We start from the raw sequence: 22371 nt of genomic DNA, 5'->3' as shown, positions 1-22371 counted from the left end.
ATAACGACATATTAAATGCTGTTTAATATGGGGAGATGACATATTAAACATCTGTGCATTAATGCACAGACCTGACACTACGTGGACTTTAATGACCTTAAGAATCACAGTACATCAGATATTACGTAACTGCAGACTGGAGATTAAATATACACTTCATCTTGCCAGACAGAGAGTATCCGTTACTTGGCAAACAACTGATAGGACCTGTTAGTTGTCACAGGGCGGGATTATTGTGACTGACTGGCCTTTGGACGACCCGTGTGCAGCAGGCTGTAGACCAGGGGTGCCCAAAGTCGGTCCTCGAGGGCCAACATCCTGCTTCTTTTAATTTTCTCCCTGGTTTAACGCACCTGGATCCAATGATGACTCGTTAGAAGGCACTAAGAAGTATACTGACATGGCGAAAAGGTTGTTACTGCCACCAGGGAGAGAACTAAAGCATGCAGGATGCCGGCTGTCGAGCACCGACTTTGGGCACCCCTGCGACTGTGAAGCAGCGGAAAGAGGGGCGGGGCAGGTAGGCAGCTCAGACATGTGTTCACAATTTCATGCACTTTATGCTGTGTTTTACAAAAATCCCCTTACTTAGAAGAGTGCTTCTGTGTGCATTCTGCACTGCTATTGCATGTAGAACTTCTTCAGCTTATTCCGCATCGATCGGCTACCTCTAGCGAGTCCTGATCCTAAACGTTTCACTTTGTTTACAAGCTACTTCTGCGAAAATCCGACCATGTTGCTCTATATTTCGCTAAGAGGTAACATATATGCGAGCATAAAAGTCGATATTTTATATTATTTTTAAGCCAAACTTTTCTAGAAGGTTTCTAGGGGAACCAAAGGTCGCTGTAGCTCCATAAACTGCCCTGTCCGTTGTTTTCTGTGGACACGCCAATGAAACAAAAATAAACAGTGAATACAGTTCCGGGATGTGTAATTTATCCACAGCGTAAATACAAAGGTTTGTTAGAGAACATTACAGAACTGAAAGTGTCAAGAAGGCACCAGGGGACATTGTTGTGGAAAATGTTTAAAGCAGGACAATATTATAAAAAATAAAGCAATAAAGCATTCACATTATTTGACAGCATCAACGTTGCGTTCATCTTATTGTTGCTTTTCTCTAATGCTTGCAGAACCTTATGCAACAATGGCAGCATCTGCCTATCATCTACTGTTGAGAGCCTTCTTTGTATGTTATTCAGCACTTCCCTTCTATTGACAAAACTCTTTTGGGCCTACAGGAGTTCGGTAATCTTTTCAATGAAATTTCCTCTCTTCAGAAATGTTCAATATTATCTGGGTCAACCCTCAATTGCAGCCAATTTGAGATAACACTTTTCCCTTTTTCCACTCATTCTACCCCGGATGTTTGTTCCAGCTTTTTGTCCTTAAAAGAAATAAGTCTGTTACGTCACTCTGGGGAAAAAAACCCCCAAACATAATAACACCTTTTATTCAATGTTATCCCAGTTATTTTGAAATCTCAAATTTTCTTTGAAATTCAATGGCTTCATTTCCAGAGCCAGTAAGACAGGCTTACACTGTCCTAGTAGGTTTATGTTTTTAAAAGCCTGGCCACACATTTTTCAACTTAAAAATAGAAATAAATGTATGATTTAATCATATATATATATAATTTGGATGAGTTTGGACAAGTTTAAATATTAAGAAAATATATTTACCATATTGTGAACTCTGTCGAAAGCACTTGCTGCTATGTATGAGTGGTGATGTTATGTTTTTAATTTCATCTTCCTACTTCTGTTTAACCAAAACATTTGCCAATCACATCAATAAGCTCTAAGATTGTATTAAGTTGCTGAAAATCCTTTGTTACTTTTTGTTTTAAAGTCCCTGAATCGAAAAAAAGAAAGTGCAGATGACCATCATCTTTGAAAATATTATTTATTTTGCTAATTTAATCAAAACAAAGAAGTCGAAGCCTTTTTGGCTGCTGTTATTCTTATGAAACTCTACTGTTGTAATAAGTGTTTAAATATAGAAGACATTTTTGATTATTTTCTGTACAGGCGTTCACACTGTTTTTGCAATGGAGGACTCAATCGAGCTGCTCATTCAGGACTACTGTGGGGTCTTTCCCACCAGCAGACCCCATCCCACTGTGACGACCTGCACAGGCGCTGTCCTCACAGGTCTTTATGGATTATGGAGTGTTTTCACCATGCCTGGCTTCCGCAAAATCCCATGGCATCTTAAGGTACAAAATATTGCTTCTTTTATTTTTTTTCTTTTGCCTTGCGTGCTTTTTCCCCTTAAATCTATTAAATATTGCATGCTTGAAACAATAATAATAAAAAAATTTAACAGACACACACTTTGACTTGTTGATTAACAATAATTTGCTTATTTTGGAGCATAGTGCTCCATGCCAGCATCAATTGTGGGAAAAGAAAAAAACTGGTAAGTCTGTAACTGTAATTATTAATTTTGTTATTGGTAATTGCACCACCAACCAAAAAAAGTTTATCTGTAATTCATTTATGGCTTCTATTTTCAAAGCTAAATGTTAAAACTTGTTGTTATTTTTAAATTTTATACTTATGCAGCGCTCACTTGATTTTTACATTACCAGCTATCCTGCCTAAAGAATTTGCTCGTCTGCCTTTACACATAGATGACCTTGATGGACATCATATTCTCAGTCCATAGGCTTTAATGTGATTTTGACTCACCCTTTTGCAGCTTCAGTTCTTCTAGGAAGCCTTTTCACATGGTTTAGAAATCTGAGGTCAGACACTCATGATGATGAGCTTTGTGATTTTAAGTGACCTTCTTACTTCTTACTACACTGAGGTTTTCAATCACTTCGACTTTGTTATATTACCATAATATTTAGTACATTTAGTAGTGAGGAATTCACTGAGCGCCCGTTCTTTAACAAATCTTTGTAATTGCATAAGTTCACTCATGCTTTTCAAGATTCTACCCGGGGAATGATGGGTCTGTGACCACTTGCTCTACCACTATGAACCGATGCAACTCCTCTTTTGAAAATATAGAGTAAGACGGTGTATTAAAAAAATCAAGACAAACAAAAAGAGAAGAGGATTTTCCCAGTGACAGATTAAACTGAGTTTACTAGGTAAAAACTAAAGAGAATTCATCTGAAGATTTGCTGTTATTTCATAGACAGACGAAAGTCAGTCAAGATTGTTAACAACACAGAGAGAGCTTACTGAAAGCAGAAATATATTTAATATGAAGCATTTTCAGTAAGTTAACAAAAAAAAAGAAAATACAAAAGAAATTTGTATTTCACACTGGGAAGATTTAAACAGCCACACTGCAACACTTAAGCTCTGTAGAGTTTATTTACCATAATGTGACAAAAGAATCTTATGTTCTTACTTGTTCTCACCACTGGAAAAGCAAAGTAGCATTTACAGTAATTACAGCTCAGGCAGGCAATGTTGACTCACCACACGCTGTGTCCACTATGGCTCAGGTTCCATATTTGCCCTCCAGTAAAGACCAAGCACAGAATGTTATGAAGCTGCTCCAAGGGAGAAGAGGTCGCTTGGCAGATCTTGGAGCTGGAGATGGAAGATTGGTAAGTGAAGAGAGGCTCTCTGAAACAAGTTTATCAAAATGTGCAATGGCAACAGAATAGGCACTTTTCTTGTTGCCTTGTTTGCTGTGGTTGACTTTTACACGATGCTGTGCTTTTTCCAGGTATTTGCAGCCTCTTCTGCTGGTTTTCAGTGCACAGGGTTTGAGATCAACTCAATTCTAGTGGCTTATGCAAGGAGCAAAGCCTATTGGAGAAGAATCCCCTCCAGCCAAGTAACCTTTGTTAAGAAGGACTTCTGGAAGGTAAGGCTTGGACAAAAACAGTCTTCTTGTGCCTTTCAAAAGTAGCCATCACAATACCTGAGAAACGGTCAAGAGGCCAAGTCTGTAACTCTGGAAGAGCTGCAGAGATTCACAGCTACAATGTATCTGTTGTCAGGACAACTGTTAGGCCCTAAATTAATCTAGCTTCTATGAACGATTACTGAAAAAAAACTCATTCTTGATGCCCAGCAGCAAGAAGTCATATTTAAAGTTTGTCCACATGTTTTGGAGAAGTCCCAACAAACATGTGAAAGGAAGTGTTTTGGTCAAATAAGACCAAACTATAATTTTGTTTTACTTGCAATAAACTTAGTAGAGGAAAACTATCACTGCACATCACCCTGAACATGTTGGCCCACACTGTGAAAGATGGTGGTGGCAGCATTACGCTGTCAGGGACATGACAGCTGATACAGGGTCTATGAAAACATATTCACCAGCTTTTGTAAAAATAAATTGTGATTTTGGCTGTAATCACAGCATGGAGTTTGTGTGGACAGGTCTCGGGTCATTGGAGAACACTATTGTAGGTAGTTTGACTCATGTGCACCATGTAGCATTTCCCTTTTATTTTAAAATTATGCCCAACCTTGATTTGGTGTGTCACTAAAATTCAAATAAAATCTATTAAACTTTGTGGTTGCAATATTCCTAAATATGAAAAAAGAATCCAGAAAGTCACAATATGTGATCAAAGTCCTAAGTGTCTTAATCTTTTGTCTTAGACTGATTTGTCTTCGTACAACAATGTGACCGCTTTCCTTGCTCCAGGAGTGGTAAGCCATTTCTCTATTGAAAATCTTCTCTTTACTTCATTTTTGCTACCATATTATTATATTGTTATTGTATTCCTATGACTGTTAACAGATGGAGGTGCTGGGAGAGAAGCTGCTGAAGGAGCTTCCTCAAGATGCGCTGGTCATTTCTTGCCGTTTTCCTTTCCCTAACTGGCCCCAAAAATCAGCTGTCGGCTCTGGACTTGACCAGACGTTTGCTTATGAGATCAGCTCTGTGCGCTCACACTTGAGAAATCCACCAAAGCCATCAATGAAATGAGTCGGATGCTGTGGCAGATACTGCACTAAATCATTGTTGATTCTGATAATCATCCTTGATTTAGTGCTCTAACTGTATGAAGAATGCTGAATATTATGATTTATTTGTTGTTCAGTATTTCATAAAACATTGAACCTATTTTACTCTGTTGATGATTTGCGAAAATCTGGAAAGATCTTTTTTTACATTGGAGAACACTTAAAACCTAATTGAAAATTATACATTTTCAGGCAACACTGATTATCTATGCAGCACACTGTCTAAATATTAATAAAACAAGTTCTTAAACGTCAATATGGCTTGACTTTGTTCTACCTCTAAGGCTATCAGAAGACATTTGTATTTGCCTTTTATCACTAAATGTCAAGAAAGTGAATTTCAAGAAGTTGGACATTTTTCTGTAAATTGTGTTAACTGTGGAAGCGGGGTCTGTTAGAGTCAAATCATGGAGTCCACTCCCTTGAAGCTGTGCTAACATATTAGCAGCAGATCTTTCAAGGTAAGGCCTCCATGATTCTCACTTGTTTGCCAAGCGCATCCCACAGATTCTTGACCAAGATCTTGGGAGAATTGTGAGGCCAAGTCAACATCTTAACCATGTTATTGTGTTCCCCAAACTTTTCCTGAACCATTTTATCTACTGGAAGAGGCTTCATCCATCAAGAAGTATTGTTTCATTGAAATGGTTTATGGTCTGCCATTGGGCTACAAGGAAGTTGGTACCTGTCAAACTATCATCTATGTGGATAGTAGGATATTGGGTATCCCAGCTGATCATTACCCAAATCAAAACGCCTGTGGCTTATCTTTTTCCCAGACTGTATCTAGGTGCCATGTGTTTGTGACAAACACAACAACCAATTAATGGTTGTTGTGTGGAGCAATGTTCTATTGCTCCATAGTCCAGTTCTGATGCTCACACTATTGATGTCTTTGACAGTGAGCATGGGTTAGCTTAGGCACCCTGACTGCTCTGTCCATGCAACAAACTACATTACTATATCCTGGCACCTTTCTGTCAGAATCAGTCTCTGCAGCAGTTGTCTGATTGTCTGATGGATCAAGATTGTTTCTTCCTTAGACCACTTTTGATAGATGAAGACCACTGTAAGCACCTCTTCAGCTCTGCAGTTTTGGATATGTACATGTGAAATATGCTCAAACTCTTTCTCTTGGGCATTTTTCCTGCTTCTAACACATTCATTTTGAAGACAACAGGTTCTCTAGCTACTTAATATATCCCACCCGGACAGTGAGAGCCATGTACTTCACCTGTCTGTGGTCATACATCTGATACTGTATGTGTATTATGCTGACACATTTTTCCGACCTGACTCAAAATTATCCACCTGAGGGCGCTATAGCTCTAAACTGGCCTTGGTTCTCCACAGCCTAACACCAGGCTGTACGGAATGCAGATTGGTTTGGTTTTGTGTGCCATGCAGACTTTTTGGATTAGACCCACGGATTAGATGTCCTTTTTATTTTGCCATAATGATCATAACATTTTACTTTACTGTCTCCGTGATCAAATCTTTTTTTCAAACATTTTTTCATTGATCAGTGTGTAAATGTGTGCATGAATGATTGAACGTAGTGAGAAGCGCTTTGGGGTCCTCTGGACTTGATAAATCGCAATGTAAATAAATGCCATTTACCATTTTTTCCATTTCTAATAAACAATTGGGGTCATAATGTAGCAATTAAAATAAATCAATCAAAACACGCGGTTTTATTAAATTCGTATTTTACATCTGTGTCACCATCAACGGGCAGTCTCTCTGTCTGGTAGGGAATCGATAAAAGTCAGACCTCCTGCTCCCGTTTCCTACAATGACGTTAGAGATGGAGAGAGAGAGAGTGTGTGTCCGATAGTGTGTGTGCGTGAGTGAGACAGAGAGAGAGAGAAGGAGTTTGGTAGGTGAGGGGGATAGGGGAGGGAGACTGGGAGAGCACAAGGAGGGAGGGAGAGAGAGAGGGTATAAAAGCTTACAGAGCGCCTCTCTGGGATGCATTCTGTATGCGGGAAGAGAATCAGTCCTCCAATGGAAGTACATAAAAGCACCGTCCTCCAACAGACTAACAGCAGCAGCATGTGCGAATCGACGCAGAGGTCCTGCGAGCCTCGGCGGAAGAGAACGGAGGAGCGCAGCGCTCCGTCAGAGATGGCTAGGATCATCACCGACCCGGCCACGGGGAAGTGCTACTGCCGGGGGAAAGTTTTGGGAAAGGTAGCGCACAGCTCGGCCTCTGCCCTCGACTCGTTGGAATTTACTTCTCATCCCGACGGCACGGCGTTTTAACAATGTTGTTTCCCCTCTTTCATCCAGGGAGGATTTGCTAAATGTTATGAGATGACAGACCTCTCCACCGGCAAAGTTTACGCAGCGAAGATTATCCCACATGCGCGCGTATCCAAGCCTCACCAGCGGGAGAAGGTAAGCGCGCTGCTGCGGTGTCTGTGCGCACCCACGGGCATGTTGTCACTCAAATGTCTTTGGTTACAGACGTGACCGTGTTGTCCTTTCTCTGTGTGCAGATCGACCGAGAAATTGAGCTGCACAGAGTCCTGCACCACAAAAATATCGTGCATTTTTATCATCATTTTGAGGACAAAGAGAACATCTACATCTTGCTAGAATACTGCAGTCGAAAAGTGAGTGCAATTATAAGAAAAATAAAGAAGACATTGCATAGAAAGTAAATATATCAACCAGTTATTTATATTTTATTGCATGATATAGTAACCTTCGACTTCTTAATGAAGCCTACAGAGTTGCATTTATGATGGAGCATGTCTTAAAGTAGGTGAATATATTTAAATATTTTCTATTTTGTCTTTCCATAGTCCCTGGCCCACATTCTGAAGGCGCGCAAAGTGCTTACCGAGCCAGAAGTGCGGTATTACCTGAGACAGATTGTTTCTGGACTAAAGTATCTGCATGAACAAGAAATTCTTCACAGGGACCTTAAATTGGGTAAGAAATTTTTATCCACAAAAGTTACGCAACAGTTTTTTTTATTTTGCAATACTTTGCAAATCTGCACATGTATGTGTGATTTAGTTACCAAACATCTTTTCTCTTCAAATCCATAGTAATTGTGCAGTACCATGCCTTTGATCTTTGGTTGGCTTAGCAAGTGTTCATATTGTTACTGTCTTTTTTCCCCCAAAGGGAACTTTTTTGTCAGTGAGTCGATGGAACTGAAGGTCGGAGACTTTGGTCTCGCTGCCAAGTTGGAGCCAGCGGGAAACAGGAGGAAGACGATCTGCGGGACTCCAAACTACTTGTCCCCTGAGGTCCTCAACAAGCAGGGTCATGGCTGTGAATCAGATATCTGGGCTCTGGGCTGTGTAATGTGAGTTGGGTTCCTATTATTCTACTGTTAGGGACTGCAAAAAGCTTCAGTAAAATTTGTCATCATCAAAAATTGCAAGTGAATACCGCTTGAAGATAGAAGATATGTTTTCTAAACCATATACTCTTGGATTCTGTTTCAGGTACACTATGCTTTTGGGCCGACCTCCATTTGAAACCACCAACTTGAAGGAGACCTACCGGTGTATAAGAGAAGCACGGTACTCGCTCCCTTCCTCGTTGTCACCGCAGGCGAAGCAGCTCATTGCCAATCTGCTGGCCAAGATTCCAGAAGACAGACCCAATCTAGACCATATTCTGAGACACGACTTCTTCACCCAGGTTAGACCTCTATTCGGCTTGCTCTGGCATTCAGTCTGCAAATGCCACTTTGTGGGAGTTCAGAGATGACCCTTCCAGCCCTGTAATTATCTGTCCACACACTGACCCACTTTCCTCATTTCTCCACAGGGCTTTAGTCCAGAGCGTCTGTCGCCTAACTGCTGCCATTCACCACCAGACTTTCATGTCTCCAGTCCTGCAAAGAGCTTCTTTAAAAAAGCTGCTGCTGCACTGTTCGGTGGGAAGAGAGATAAGGTCAAATACTACGAGACCCTCAGTGAGTATAATAATAAAAAAAGAAAAACTGCTTAGTTGACTCAGTTTGTCAACTAACCTGTCAGTTTGTGCAGCTTCAAGGATTAATGTTTGCTGTTTTCTTGCAGACAAGTTAACTAAGGAGGAGGAGGAGATCTACAAACTACAGCACGACTTGGAGAGGACGGTCATCAGTCAACAGCAGAGCAGAAAGATGTCTGAGGTAAGAAAGCAACAGCCCAATATTTACAAGGGCGTGGGTAGGCTACTTTTGCAGGTGCATTAGTCACACAGCAGTTAAAACTTGTGTGGATTTGAGATACCCCACTGTGGAGAATCCAATGAATCACCCTTTGTAGCTGCAGCAAAACTTTCTAACAAGCACAGTTTCTGAACTAGTTGAAAACACTTTAATCTCAACCTTTAAAGCCAGGCACTTTGAAATCTGTGGGTGACCACTGAGTCATAGTAGGAAGAGATGATCTAAACTCGCAGAATCTAAGCCTTGTCGTCACTCGTTCCCACCTCAGAATGGAAGTCTACTTCCGCCATCTGCCGGGAGCCCCGTTGCCTTAGCAACAGAGAGTCAGTCGCCAGCAACGCAAGACACCATTCGTCTGATCGTCAGGGGGAGTCTGGGCAGCTGTAGCAGCAGCAGTGAATGTAAGTTACATCATGAGTGAAAAGATTATGTGTAATAAATCTTGAGTGTATGTGGGGTTTTTTTTTCGGGGGATGGGGGGTTTGTGTTTTTTTTTACATCTGATCTATATAAATGGTTCTCTGTCTTTGTTTCCAAAGGTCTTGAAGACAACACAACAGGGAGCGTGGCTGAGACTGTTGCCAGTGTGTTAAGAGGATGCTTAGAAAATATGCCTAAAGGTGAGTAAATTACTGAGTAATTCAAATCTTAGTCCTTTAGCTTTTCCCTTGCGTACTTTCATGCATGAGTCTTGCCCAAGGTCTTCCGTGTACTTGTATTCTGATCCTGACTTTTCTTCTCTCTTTGCAGCAAATGACACTCCTCAGACGTTAAACAGCTGCAGTCTTCAGTGGGTCACCAAATGGGTGGACTACTCCAATAAGTACGGCTTCGGCTACCAGTTGTCTGATCACACCGTTGGCGTTCTCTTCAACAATGGCACCCACATGAGCCTCCTGCCTGATAGAAAGTACGCAGTAGTCTGTGCTATCATAACACTTATACTTTGTTGTTAAAGCTGTTGGCTTAGTGGTACAGTCAGGTTTACAAAAAGAAAAAGGAGTTACCTTAAAGATTGGGTTATTTTTGACATATTCAGCTCCTGTTTTCACAAAGGAATGTTTAAAAAAGTCAAAATGTGCTATATGTTTTTGTTTATTTTATCTAGTGTTGGTTTTACAAATTAGATGTGTAACACCCTGTGTTGTCTTCCTTCTCAGGACCATTCATTACTATGCAGAGTTAGGCCAGCGCTCTGTCTTTCCCACTTGTGAGGTTCCTGAGCACTTTGTGGGCCAAGTGACTGTGCTGAAGTACTTTTCCCACTACATGGAGGAAAACCTCATGGATGTAAGTGAAAATACCAGTCTCTCAAGCTAAGCTGCATCTCTTTTGCTGTTATTTTTTCTCCTCGATTCTCCACACCCTAGAACATTAGAAATGTTCAAGTTGCAGCCTGTCTAATCCCGAGGTATTTGTCTTTTTGCTTTCTCAGGGTGGGGACCTTGGTACTACAACAGATTCACACATGCCCCGTCTCTACCTGCTGCAGTGGCTCAAGTCAGACCGCGCCCTCATGATGCTCTTTAACGACGGCACCTTCCAGGTAAACACACCCACGGCTGTTGCTGGGCATGTTGAGAGGAACTGTTTGAGTGCAAGCCATGACGTTTTCTCTCCTCTGAATTACACGTCAAATATAGATAAAAAGGTAAAATATTTTAATGTGTTTGTGTTTATTTTTCCCTCCAAAGGTTAACTTTTACCATGATCACACCAAGATCATCCTGTGCTGCCAGAAGGATGAGTACATGCTGACGTACATCAACGAGGAACGAGTCTCTAAAACGTTCAAGCTCAGCTCCCTGCTGACGTCTGGCTGCCCCAACGACCTGCGCCAGCGCTTGGTGTACTCCCTCAATATGCTCCTTCAGAGATGCAGCTAAACCCACAAAAATTGCGTTAGACTGAAATAGTGAAAATTCCACCCACTGTGTTACTGCAGTGCTGCAGAGGAACAGGAAACCTGCGAGAGAACGGGCGGATATTCAGGCTGGGCTTGAGCAAAATATATGAACATCCCTGCACCGTTTCACTGTCATGACTCAGCGTTGGTGCAGGTGAAAGTGTAATGCAGAGAGAGACTGAAAGAGCCTGGGAAAACGAAATGTAGCACAATGAATGTTGACGGGAAATAAAGGGCTGATTTGTACTGTTGGGAAAGAGAGAGAGGACCGTGGATGTTGGTACGAATGTGAATCCTACATGTTGGGCTTTCGGGCATGTAATGAGACTAAAGCTGGGCTGGCACCAGCTTAGGTGTGTACAGAACAGTTGGTTTTATTCCAGAAGCATAAAACGAAGCTCTGAACTTTAACAGAGCTCGACTGTGAGATACTGTAAATGATGTACAGTGTGTGTCCAAGCCATCTCAGCCGTGGAAAGAAATGACTGGTGTGGATGTTGAAGGGTTTAAATGAGTACATGTTTGTCTGAGCAGGGAGGGGTGTAACATTACGCTAACTTCTAAAAACTGTGATTTGTTTCTTATTGTCTTTATTTGACAGATGGTCTCGGCACTCTGAGCGAGAGGTTATGTAGAATGACATTACACCAGGACTTTATAGAACCATTTAAGAGCCATTATCACCTAGGTAACAATGTCTTAAATAACTTATTGTGTGATAAAGTGCAGTATTTATTTATTTAATAAACAAGAGTGTTTTCTAAAAAAAAAGTTGATTGTTCTTTTCATTTGAGTTTTTCTGTACTAATTTTCATTAACAAAAACACTTGGAAGGCATTGAGGTCTATTGAATACTTTCCAAGGTATGAACTCTTAATAGAAGAGTTTTTAGAGTAAAGCTCTGTTAGGATCTTATAATGTGGGTGGTTAACATCTCACCTCCAGTAGATTACTGTACTAGAGTACAGTAATCTCTGTTTCGCATAAATCAAGATCAGAATTAAGGTAACTGCTACTCCTAGACAGACCCAAGTGGATTTGAATTCAAATGGTATTTTATGAACATATAATCTGTGAATATGTTTGCAAAAGTTGGGAATTTACCAAGAAGCCAATGATTATTTACACAGAAAATGGAGATAGGAGGCAACGCGCCATTCTTCCTGTGTGAAGCAAATACTGAGAACAGAACATGCAAAGCAATAAAAAAAAAAAAAAAAAAATACAGTAATTTAACATTTCACATATGTTATCATTTTTACTTCATTTTTAGTGTCTTACTTTTCTATTCTGTTTTTAGTACGTTTCAAACAAGACATTTACTGGTTGCACTCAACCTCCTACCTCCATTTCTCTTGTAAATAATCAGAAGCTTCAGTCTCATTGAATAATGTTTTAAGGCTTCATAAAATTGCATTTGCATAAATAACTATAACATTTTGGAGACTGGAGTTTTAAGACTGTAGAAGTACAAAGTAATGGTTCTTTTGGGAGACATTAGCTTTACCCTCCAGCATCAACTAATTTGTATTTGTATTAAGACACTGTCAAAAGTAACAGGGATGTTTGCAAAATGCGTTTTCTGCATTGCTTGCCATTTGTGCTGAGAGAAAAGTAGATTTCCATGAAGAGCCCGAACCTGGAGATGCTTTTAAACTATGTGGTTTGTTAAGCTATTACAGGTTTTATTAAAAACTATGACGCAGAGGCCCACTTTGATTATGCCCACTACTATATTCTGTTTAAGAAACCATGTTAGTGAAAATTTTCCCTCATATTTAAAAATGCATGTTACCTAAAACATTTAGCCTAGAAAAAGAAGCAGACTATGTGGACCATAGCGTCTTGTCATGTCTTTGAAGCCACTTTTTTTTAATTAATTTATAGTTTGAACTGAGTGCGTGTTAAGATTGAAGGTGTGCAACTCACAGTTTCCAGTTGCATTAAGATGGAGTATGTTGCTTCAGCTGCAACACCCACTGTCTTGTCTTATTTTGTCTTAATTTTCTTTCAAGGATCATTGAAACAAACTATATGTGCACATACTGTAAGTGGCATAAGTGTAATTATTAGCTGAATTAATCAAAAGGTGCCACTTTCGTTTTCAGTTTTAGACATCCTTGTGTGAGAATATCTCCATCAGTGCAGTTTTTGCATGGTTTTGAGGTTAAGTATTGCTATTATTGAGTCATTGTCTGGACATTTGATAGGTAGTTGTGGAAATTTTATATCAATTTTGCATATGCGATATACATAACATTTGAGCGCTACAACGTTTATGCTGCAGAGTTTTAAACATGTCTATAAGACCTGAGGTAGTTTTGTTTAGCTGATGATTAAATAGTGTTTGCTACATTGTTAATTGGTTAGAAATTTCATGCTGGAGTGTTGCTTATCTATTACCTATTCCAAATAGTATAGTTGAAGCTTGCATAAAGATGTAAGAAAAGGTACATCATACAGGTAAGATAATAACTACTCAAACCTTTCAACAGAATCTCACTTGAACTAAGCTTATAGTCTGTTTGATTAAATCTTAAAACTCTCAGTGATTTAAGCCATGCACTGGTCTGGGTACTTTACCTTGCAATTACAACAGGAAATGATAGAGCGATGGATAGATGAGAAAACCTTTTTACAGGGAAGTAGTTTATACTGCAGTTCAAGGCTCCCTATTCCTTCAGCTTAGCTTTCTTTTGCAGCAGTAAATAATAGATTGCAAAAATGGACGTCTGTGCAATGTGGCTGACCCTGTGCCACAAACACACAGGAGGTCATTATTTCTCATACAAACAGGCGCACTGATTAGCAGATACGTGGGCAGGGCGGGTGGCTCAGAAATGTGGAAAGAAAAGCCTGCTGGACACAGACACACTATCACAGTGACAGACTTTGCCAAACTATGTCATTGATTACATCACAGCATTTCAGGGAAAGTCACTACACTCATTCTTGAACATCTTTTCGCATTCACTCTCCGTGGCCATGGAAACAAGCAACCCGCTGACCAACGTGATGAGAGCTTGAAATTAACAAACCCTGCGTAACGGATGTGTGACGTTGCTTCTCTTCGCTGATCCCCTGCACTGAAAATCACAACCACGGGCCGCTAGGCTGCTGGAATGAGAATCACCCTTCATCCCCAGCCAGTGTTTGATTCACCCGTCTGTTGCCAAACACCTTTCCACCTCTCTCATGCTTATGTAATGGTGGAAGTTGAAGACGGATGTTTGAGTCATCCCCTATCTTTAGTTGTTCACTCAGAAAATATCTGTGTACTTCAGAGTTCAATTATGAATATCTCATGCATAAACATACCCACACAGAAAAGAAACAAGAGCAGGAAGTAGCCTACAGGAGAAGTGATTGGGAATTATTCATGACAACACCACCAGGTCTGTGGGCGTGTGTTTGTGTGTGTGTGTGTGTGTGTGCACGTGTTCAGACAGTAATGACCCCTGGAATGGCTGCTTCAGCCCGACAGGAATAGACCCTGCTGCTGATGGGAAGTTTTCAGTCCTTCAAGGACATCTTTACTACTGGATAGAAGTGCAGCATCTTCATCGCATGGATGCAATGGTAGCTATTTCTGAGGAGGCAGCTCGGAAAATGGCTCTTACCCTTAGGCTTTTAGTGTGAGAACTCTCTATGGTTGAATATAGATTCAGCTTTTATACAGACACACACACACTCAGAAATTCAGGTCACATCAGGAGTCAGCGAATGTTTGCTGATCAACTTGTCCGGCCACATAGGAATCTGCTTGTGTCAAAAAAATGTAATAAATGGGAATAGCTTTTGGTGTTTGGCATCCTATGGCGCTGTAGTTCTCAAACTTTTTCTAACAATACCATCTCACTTAAACAACTTGATATATGGTTTACAACAGTACCATAACAGGAATTACATGTTGGCCAGTTTGTTATTCCATACAAAACAACAGAAAAACCTATTTTGGCTATTTTCCTTTGGAAGTTAAATTACCGTGACTCAGTTGCTATTTAAAGTTTTTTTTACATTTTGTCCTATTACAAACACAAACTGTAATGTAGTTCTTTGAGATTTTGTCCAACATAGCTCTAATTGTGAAGTGAAAGGAAAACACAACATGATTTTCCAAATGTTTTACAAGTAAAAGTCCAAAAAGTATTGCTTATATTTGACTCAGTCCCCCCACCATCCACTGGCACACCCTCAGGCAATACTTTGTAGATCCACCTTTCATCATCATAACATCTGCAAGGTTGCTTGTTCCTGTTTGCAAATCAACTCTGACCAGCTTACCAGTGCCTGCAGAAGATAGATAGATAGATAGATAGATAGATAGATAGATAGATAGATAGATAGATAGATAGATAGATAGATCGATAGATCGATAGATCAGATAGATAGATAGATAGATAGATAGATAGATAGATAGATAGATAGATAGATAGACACAGACAGTCAGTCTAACATTGTGGTCTATGCCATATATGCACTTACAATAAGTTTAGTTTGATGTCATTTCAAGTTGTAAGTTGACAACAGCTTGTCATTTTGGCTTTCAATGACTTTAATCCTACAATTAATCTGTATATGCCTTGCTAATAATTTATGTTTAACATTTCTTCTATGCACCCCTAAAAGTGATACTTCTCACACAGCTTGAGAAGCACTGCTATGGTGCAATCTCCCATTAAATTTTTAGCAAAATATGGTCGTTTTCCGTTTCGAAACCCACAAAGCTGTTGCCTCGAAATGTCATATTGTGTAAGGATTTGGTTGTTTCTGTGTTTATTTAGGTTTCTGTGTTCTGTAGAGTCTCTGTGTTGTCCCATTTACCCCTTGATTAGTTACACCTGTTCCTTGTTTCTCCTGATTGTCTCCCTGTGTATTTAATCCCACCTGTGTTCCTTGTTATTTGTTGGATCCTTGTCTTATCTGTCTTGCTGTCAAGCTGTTTTGTCTAGTCTGTTGTCAGATGTCCTTTGGTTACCAGTTGCTACTAGTTTTGAGCTTAAGCCTTCTGCTCATTCTGTGCTGCCTGGATTTTTGACATCCATTCTTCATTAAATCATCATCTCCTTCACACCAGCCTGGGTCCTCTGCGTCTGCATCACCACCTCTCTACTGCAAATCGTGACATATTGACGATTTGCAAAAGGTATTGTTCCACCAAGCAGGCTTGGTATGAAATGAGTTTCTTTATTGCTAAAGCTCTATTAGAAAGTTCTCTGCAGGCAGAACAATGAGTCAGTTTGGTATCACAAAGAGAATTTAGTTGAGTTGAGTTTTGAAAGGGAACAAAAAGCTTTGAAGCACACACATACTGGGATGTACTTGGGGAATTTGAAGGCCTTTGCATATATCAAATGTCAGCACTCCTCCTACTCTGTGGACTAAAACAGAAAAAGAGCTGGGATGAGTGCAACTTAGCCCTTCCACTACTCCAGCAGTAGCCTATTGACTGGAAAGATCAGAACATCACAAAATTACCTAGGGCCGAAATGTTCTTGTTCATAAAAGAAATATGTTTATTGAGTGTCTAAATAAGATTGTAGATATTCAAGTGTATTTGCAGCATGTCATCTTTGGTTTCCCTCCAGGTGTTCAGTGATATTTAGAGTTGCGAATGAGTCATCGGGTAAGACGCGGTGGATACTTTGTGTGACGCTCTGATTCCGGCAATTTCCTACAATCAGCCCTCTGAAGAGATCCTTTCTGACAAACTAAAAATAGAAGCTTGCATGTTATAAAAATAGGCTTGAGTCCAGTTGTGGATCAAAGAATTGTGCCAAATCTATCTTATTATACCTCAGTGGGAAAGCACAAAAGGAGCAAAGACTGATTCCAAATGAAACACCCTCTCAAACACACCTTCATGTAAATTTTTCACCACTTCTATTCCCTTCCTGTGAACTTTTGGAGCAGGGGTGGGCACTCCTGGTCCTCGAGGGCCGGTGTCCTGCAACTCTTAGATGTCTCCCTGGTCCAACACACCTGAATCCAACAGCTGAATCTCCTCCTAAGTGCAGTCAAGTTCTCCAGAGTCCTGTTAACGACCTCATTATTTGACTCAGGTGTGTTGAAGTAGAGATGCATCTAAAAGTTGCAGGACACCGGCCCTCGAGGACCAGGAGTGCCCACCCCTGTTTTGGAGGTTTAATCCCTTCTTTCTTTTTACTTTTTAAATTTTTTTAGAAGTCTTCATCTGCAGTTTTTTCTAGTCTTCTTAAGCCTTTATTTTTACTTCGACTGTTCACTAATTGTCAATTCTATCTGGAATGGCGTATTAAAGAATACGTGGCTAAAATTCTGACACTAGAAAAGTTGAGTGCAAAAGAACAAGTCTATTATATACATATACCTAAAGTGATAGGCATATTACATTTCTGGTGAATTAAAGTGTGTTATTTTGATAAATTCAATAGAAATGTGAAGGAATCACATGTTTGGACAATCAGCAACAAATTACCTGAAAATAAAATTATAAAGTGATTATTTTTTGTGTGTGTGAAATCTGTTTTATGTAGACACGGTGTTCTCGTGAGATTTTAAGTCTTTTCAAAACCTTACTATAGGTCAGAGTTAAGAGGCTAAACCAGGGGGAAAAAAAGGTTGTATGAAAATGCCGAGTTCTGAATTACAAACAATTAAAGAGGTAGGCAAAGCCTAAGAAAAACCCTAAAAGTCCTTTCAAACAATTTTCAGAAGATTTTATCAATTCCACTTTAAAACAACACAACAGTTTGGCAAAATATCCCCATTTACCAACATGACTAGAGACTGATGCATGTTCTGAATCCAGATCACTCTGCACAGAGAAGCTGAATAAGTATAGCTTTAATCTTACTCTTCTTGTGTAATTCATTCTGTCTCCCTTGTTTCCAGTTGTCCAGCTCCTAATTAAGCTGCCATTACTAAATACTTGGGCTTCATGTTTTATTGAACATGTCTCATTAAGACAGAACAACATTTTTATTCAGACATTAATCACATGTGCCAGACTGACTGAACTCAGATGAACCCTCTCAGACTGCATACGTCAAGTCGCTGCGTTACCGTCTCAGATGCTGTCACATGCAGATGAGCATCACAAGCTGATTACTGTATTGAAGTGACGGATGATTTTTGTTCTGTTTCTAATAGATTTTCTTACGTCCTTTCTGACTGGAACAGCCCTCCTCCGTGAGGTCTGAGGAGAATCTGGTTTCCTTGAAAAACGGGGTGATGACCTGCAGACGTGCTGTTAAAGCATCACATGATTGTGTGTGTGGGCAGACTTATGACTAAGGGTAATGAAAGGCCATTTTCTGTTCTCTCACCAGGACACCATATAGAGCAATTTTCAAATTAACAAGCTTCTCTTTTAAAAATTAAAGTAAAACAAACTTGGTATCAGAAAAGGTTTTGACAAATCTGCAATAGCAAGCTGAAGCAATGCAAACCTTTCACTGTTTTATGACCACAATCCTTGACCTCCACCAACTCATTGAGAAAATGTTATGTTTTTTTCTCTTTCAGGATGGACGATATGATACTTGATTACTTAGACCAGTTCAAACTGCTTTGCACTCTGAAATCCAAAATAAACATACATAAACAGGAAAAGGCCAAAAGAAGATAATGAAATGTTTTGAGGTAGAAGTTTCCTCTGTGCCTTTTTCTTTTTTTTTCATATGTTTCCGCTTTTGTTGTCAGGACATGGCAACCATCAGGAATAGTCGTCAAATCTGGAGTGTGGAAAACAGTGAAAACATGTTCGCTGCAGTTTTACAAAGCCATACTGAAGATTTGTTTTGTTTTTGCATAAAGCGTATTTATTTACAGAACAAAAAGACAACAATCAGGAGAGCACCAAGGAGTGGATAATGGTGACTGAACACACACTTATTCAAGCAACGGGTGAGTTTAATAACCTGAATAACCTGCAGGGGTGGAGAACTAAGGAAAACCAAACAAAGTTGATATGGCAGAAAAAGAAAGGAAAATGACACTAAAGGATGCTCTGTATAACTGACATAAACAACAAAAGCAATTCAGATTAAACTAAACTCAAACTCTATCAAAACAAGGCAATTACATATTTTGACTGTTCCTACACCGCCTGCTTTTGCTTTAACTTGCAGCAGTAATTTCAGTGGGATCGAAACCTTGCCTAAAAGCTCCACACAGTCAGTCCTGTCATTATAACACGGTAGTTTCACTGTAAATCACCAAAATGTGCTGGACAGGGGTATAATTATTGTTCAAGCTCTTCTCATGAATAGTTTCAACTAAGAATAAAAAAATTCCCAAATTCCAGGCATAGCAACCAATAGGGTGTGAGAACCCCTGCTCTAATTCCTTTGTGCAGAGTTTCAACAAGTATGCATGTAAAAGCTGATACAGAAGATGATTCATTCATGTGTTATTTGTTCAAAAACTTTGCTTCCAAAAGACTGCCTTTGAATAAGTTTACACAATTCAAACCTGCTTTGCGACAATCTGCTATGAATCATTCTAAAAAATGTTACATTATGAAAATGTATTAACTTGTATAAGTTAACATTTGGAGTCATAAACAAAAAAAGCCACATGGTCTTTTAATCAGCCACACAAGCTACTGAAGTCTGTTCAAAGCCTGTTTTAGGTTGACTGTCGGTATCAGTAATTGTGCAGAAAAGATCTGTGAAGTGTGGCCAGTGTTTAAACATGGCCATGTCTTCCGTGGGGAGGAAAGCCCTGAGGCATCAGAGCAGCATTTCAGTCCTGTGATTCACACAGATAGGAAACAAAGAAAATCCTTCAGCACACACTCCTGTACACGCAGGTGGGGCCATGTTGCTCAATAAGGGAACCCTTTAATCTTAATGTTTCTTTCTAACTTCATGCTGGCACTTCACAATCTATTCAAGTCTCAACAGATGCACTGAGCTGGTAGCTACACAAAATATTTTATGTTCAAGTCATTTTAATGTAAAACTGCTGATTCAGCTAAATTTGTTTAACCCTGTCACACATACATGCACACTTTGTATGAGTTAAACAGCTGTAGTGGTCCACTTTTAACATTTTTCGTCCCTTACAAGAAAGTATTTTTTCTTAATTTGTTTAGTGACAGCCCTCAAAAACAGGTGGATTCTTGTTCTAACATCTCATTTAAAGGACTTAACTAGTTCCTCAGCAGTGCATGAGGTTTTGCATGGGGCCTGCCCAAGACACTCATATTTAATTAAGGTGTGTTGAAACAGGGAAATGTCTCCAACATGCCAGGCTCTGATCCTTTATTGCTAACTTTGGACTTTGCTGCTCTGTGGAAGGCAAATGTATTTATTTTGTACTTAAAACCTGCTGCTAAATGTAGTGGGTTCATTCTGTCTTTGCTCAAGACAGCAAAATCGAAATGAATAGATGTTAAACATAACCTTATTTCATTAATCATTATTCTCATGTCACACAGAATAAGTTCAGGTAATTCTAAAAGTAGATTTTATTTTAGCTTTATGTGTAATGTTATTCCTCGGAGTAGCTTGCCAACATCAGCACATGTGTGAATGACTGAATGTAGTGTGAAGCGCTTTGGGGTCCTCTGGACTTGATTAAGCGCTGTTCCAGTGTAGGTCACTTACCATTTTTACCATTCGATTTTTTTCATTAATATTTGAGGAATCCTTGTATCTCCCATGGCAACCATTTTGGGGTGCCTAAAAGCTTGCTAACAGAAAGCTCCTCTTTGGAGCTGCAGGCAGCAGCTGAGTTTCTGCCTGATAGAGGATCCCTTCTCAGGTCTCCCCCAACAGACTACTTTGACGTGAAATGGACATGTCAGAAAGAACTTCTTAAAGAGACAGAGACCCAATCCCAAAGTGTTAGATTTGAAAGTCAAATATATTTTAAGTTATGTTTGATAAAGACAGCATTTTTTTTATAACAACTGAAGACAATTGTGCTCTAAAATGGCACTATGCGCCTGAAACATACATAATACCCCCACTTTAACAGAGCTTTCTAGTCAGCTGCTGCCCCCCAGGCCTGCCTTATTGTTTTCATTCATGAAGAATCAATTTGTGCTCAGGCATTCATAGACAGTGAAAGAGAGCTGTAAAATGTCAGGCGAAAGTGGAAACAAGAGAAGCTGACATCAGAAGAGAGCCGTCAATAGAAGTGTTCCTGTATGCCTGTTGGACAGCCACATCAATGAACCAATCAGCACATCATCTCAGATAATAGACTGGCATCCTCCACTTGCACTAGAGTGGGAGACAATGCTGTTTCCATGGCAAACAGTTTTCTCACATTTGCCCGCATGTAAACATCCAGCTGCAGTTCGGTGTTAGTCATCCTGTATTGCTTACACACCTCCTTGTATCTGATTAGGTTAAATCAATAGAAGTGGAGTGTGACTGTTATGTTCTTTATTTGACTCTGTTTTATGGAGCACTCAGTCTTAAGGACACATTGACCTTTTAAGGGAGAAATCAGGACAAATGAGGGCAAGTGGTCAATTAACAGTTCCAGTGAAAAATCTACTTAAGACACAAATGCATGAAACAGGTGGCACTTTTTGTATCAACAACCTCTTTATTAGTTACACCTATTACATTGTTTGTTGACACAAAATGTAAATCAGCCATTCATATCTAGACATCTAGCGGTGGGAACAACGACTCACTGAAGATAAATCTGAGCTTCAGATAGAGAAAAAGTGGATTTAGGGGACTTTAAATACGGCACTGTTGTTGTCAGATGTCTGAATGTGTCAGACACCTCTGATCTACTAGATTTTCAATAGACAAATATTGGGTGAGTGGCATTTATGTGGATGAGGGTAACAGATGAATGAAACCAATAACTGATAGAAAACAGCATTGCCTAGACTGATAAGTCTCAACATCTACAAAATACAGATAGTTGGGTAAAATCTGGTTGTTATTTGCATAAAACTTTGCCTTGTATCAACAGTTCAAACTGCTAGTAGTAGTAAAATATGCATCTCTGTATAACTACAGGGTATGTTTTTTTTATGGCTACATCCAGCAGGATAATGCACCTCATCACAAAGTTCAAATAATCTCAAAATGGTTTCCTGAACATGACAATGAGCTCCATGACTGTACTCCAGTGACCTACATGTAAATCAGATCTCTCCAATAGAACAGTTTTGAGATGTGGTGAAATGGAGGAGTCACAAAAATATATGTCACAAGAAACTACAGCACTTCTGAAGCCAAAAAGGTCTGAGTCAGGTGTACCTAATTTGAGTTTGAAAATATTAGGCTAAAATCTAATCTTAAGTAAACAAAACAGGGATTATTTTTAGACATGTTTTGGAGGTTTTATTTCCAAAACTAATTTGCTTTATCGGTGTA

At 39.6% G+C, this 22371-nt stretch overlaps 2 protein-coding genes across 3 annotated transcripts; both read left to right on the top strand.

The window, feature by feature from the left end:
* Positions 1-251: 251 nt before the first annotated feature.
* Positions 252-5208, top strand: LOC102235531 (protein FAM173A-like). Of its 2 annotated transcripts, none has more exons than XM_014468830.2 (6): positions 252-520; positions 2034-2221; positions 3470-3574; positions 3697-3837; positions 4584-4634; positions 4726-5208. In XM_014468830.2, exons 2-6 carry the CDS (start codon positions 2054-2056, stop codon positions 4912-4914), a joined length of 654 nt encoding a protein of 217 aa, XP_014324316.1. In that variant the 5' UTR covers positions 252-520; positions 2034-2053; the 3' UTR covers positions 4915-5208. The 2 variants fall into 2 exon arrangements, with proteins under 2 accessions (XP_014324316.1, XP_023198996.1); XM_023343228.1 differs by lacking the exon at positions 252-520 and adding an exon at positions 532-758.
* A 1700-nt stretch (positions 5209-6908) lies between these two features.
* On the top strand, positions 6909-11021 carry plk2 (polo like kinase 2). The gene is made up of 14 exons (XM_005794887.3): positions 6909-7145; positions 7245-7352; positions 7454-7570; positions 7763-7892; positions 8091-8274; positions 8417-8615; positions 8745-8892; positions 8999-9093; positions 9401-9533; positions 9672-9752; positions 9883-10042; positions 10293-10422; positions 10568-10678; positions 10827-11021. The coding sequence occupies exons 1-14, from the start codon at positions 6924-6926 to the stop codon at positions 11016-11018; spliced, it is 2010 nt and encodes a 669-aa protein (XP_005794944.2). The 5' UTR covers positions 6909-6923; the 3' UTR covers positions 11019-11021.
* Positions 11022-22371: the final 11350 nt, after the last annotated feature.

Source organism: Xiphophorus maculatus, chromosome 12 (assembly GCF_002775205.1).
Source record: "Xiphophorus maculatus strain JP 163 A chromosome 12, X_maculatus-5.0-male, whole genome shotgun sequence".
Classification (NCBI taxonomy): domain Eukaryota; kingdom Metazoa; phylum Chordata; class Actinopteri; order Cyprinodontiformes; family Poeciliidae; genus Xiphophorus; species Xiphophorus maculatus.
The sequence above is the reverse complement of the archived record's forward strand: the minus strand, read 5'-3'. Positions and strand labels throughout refer to the sequence as shown.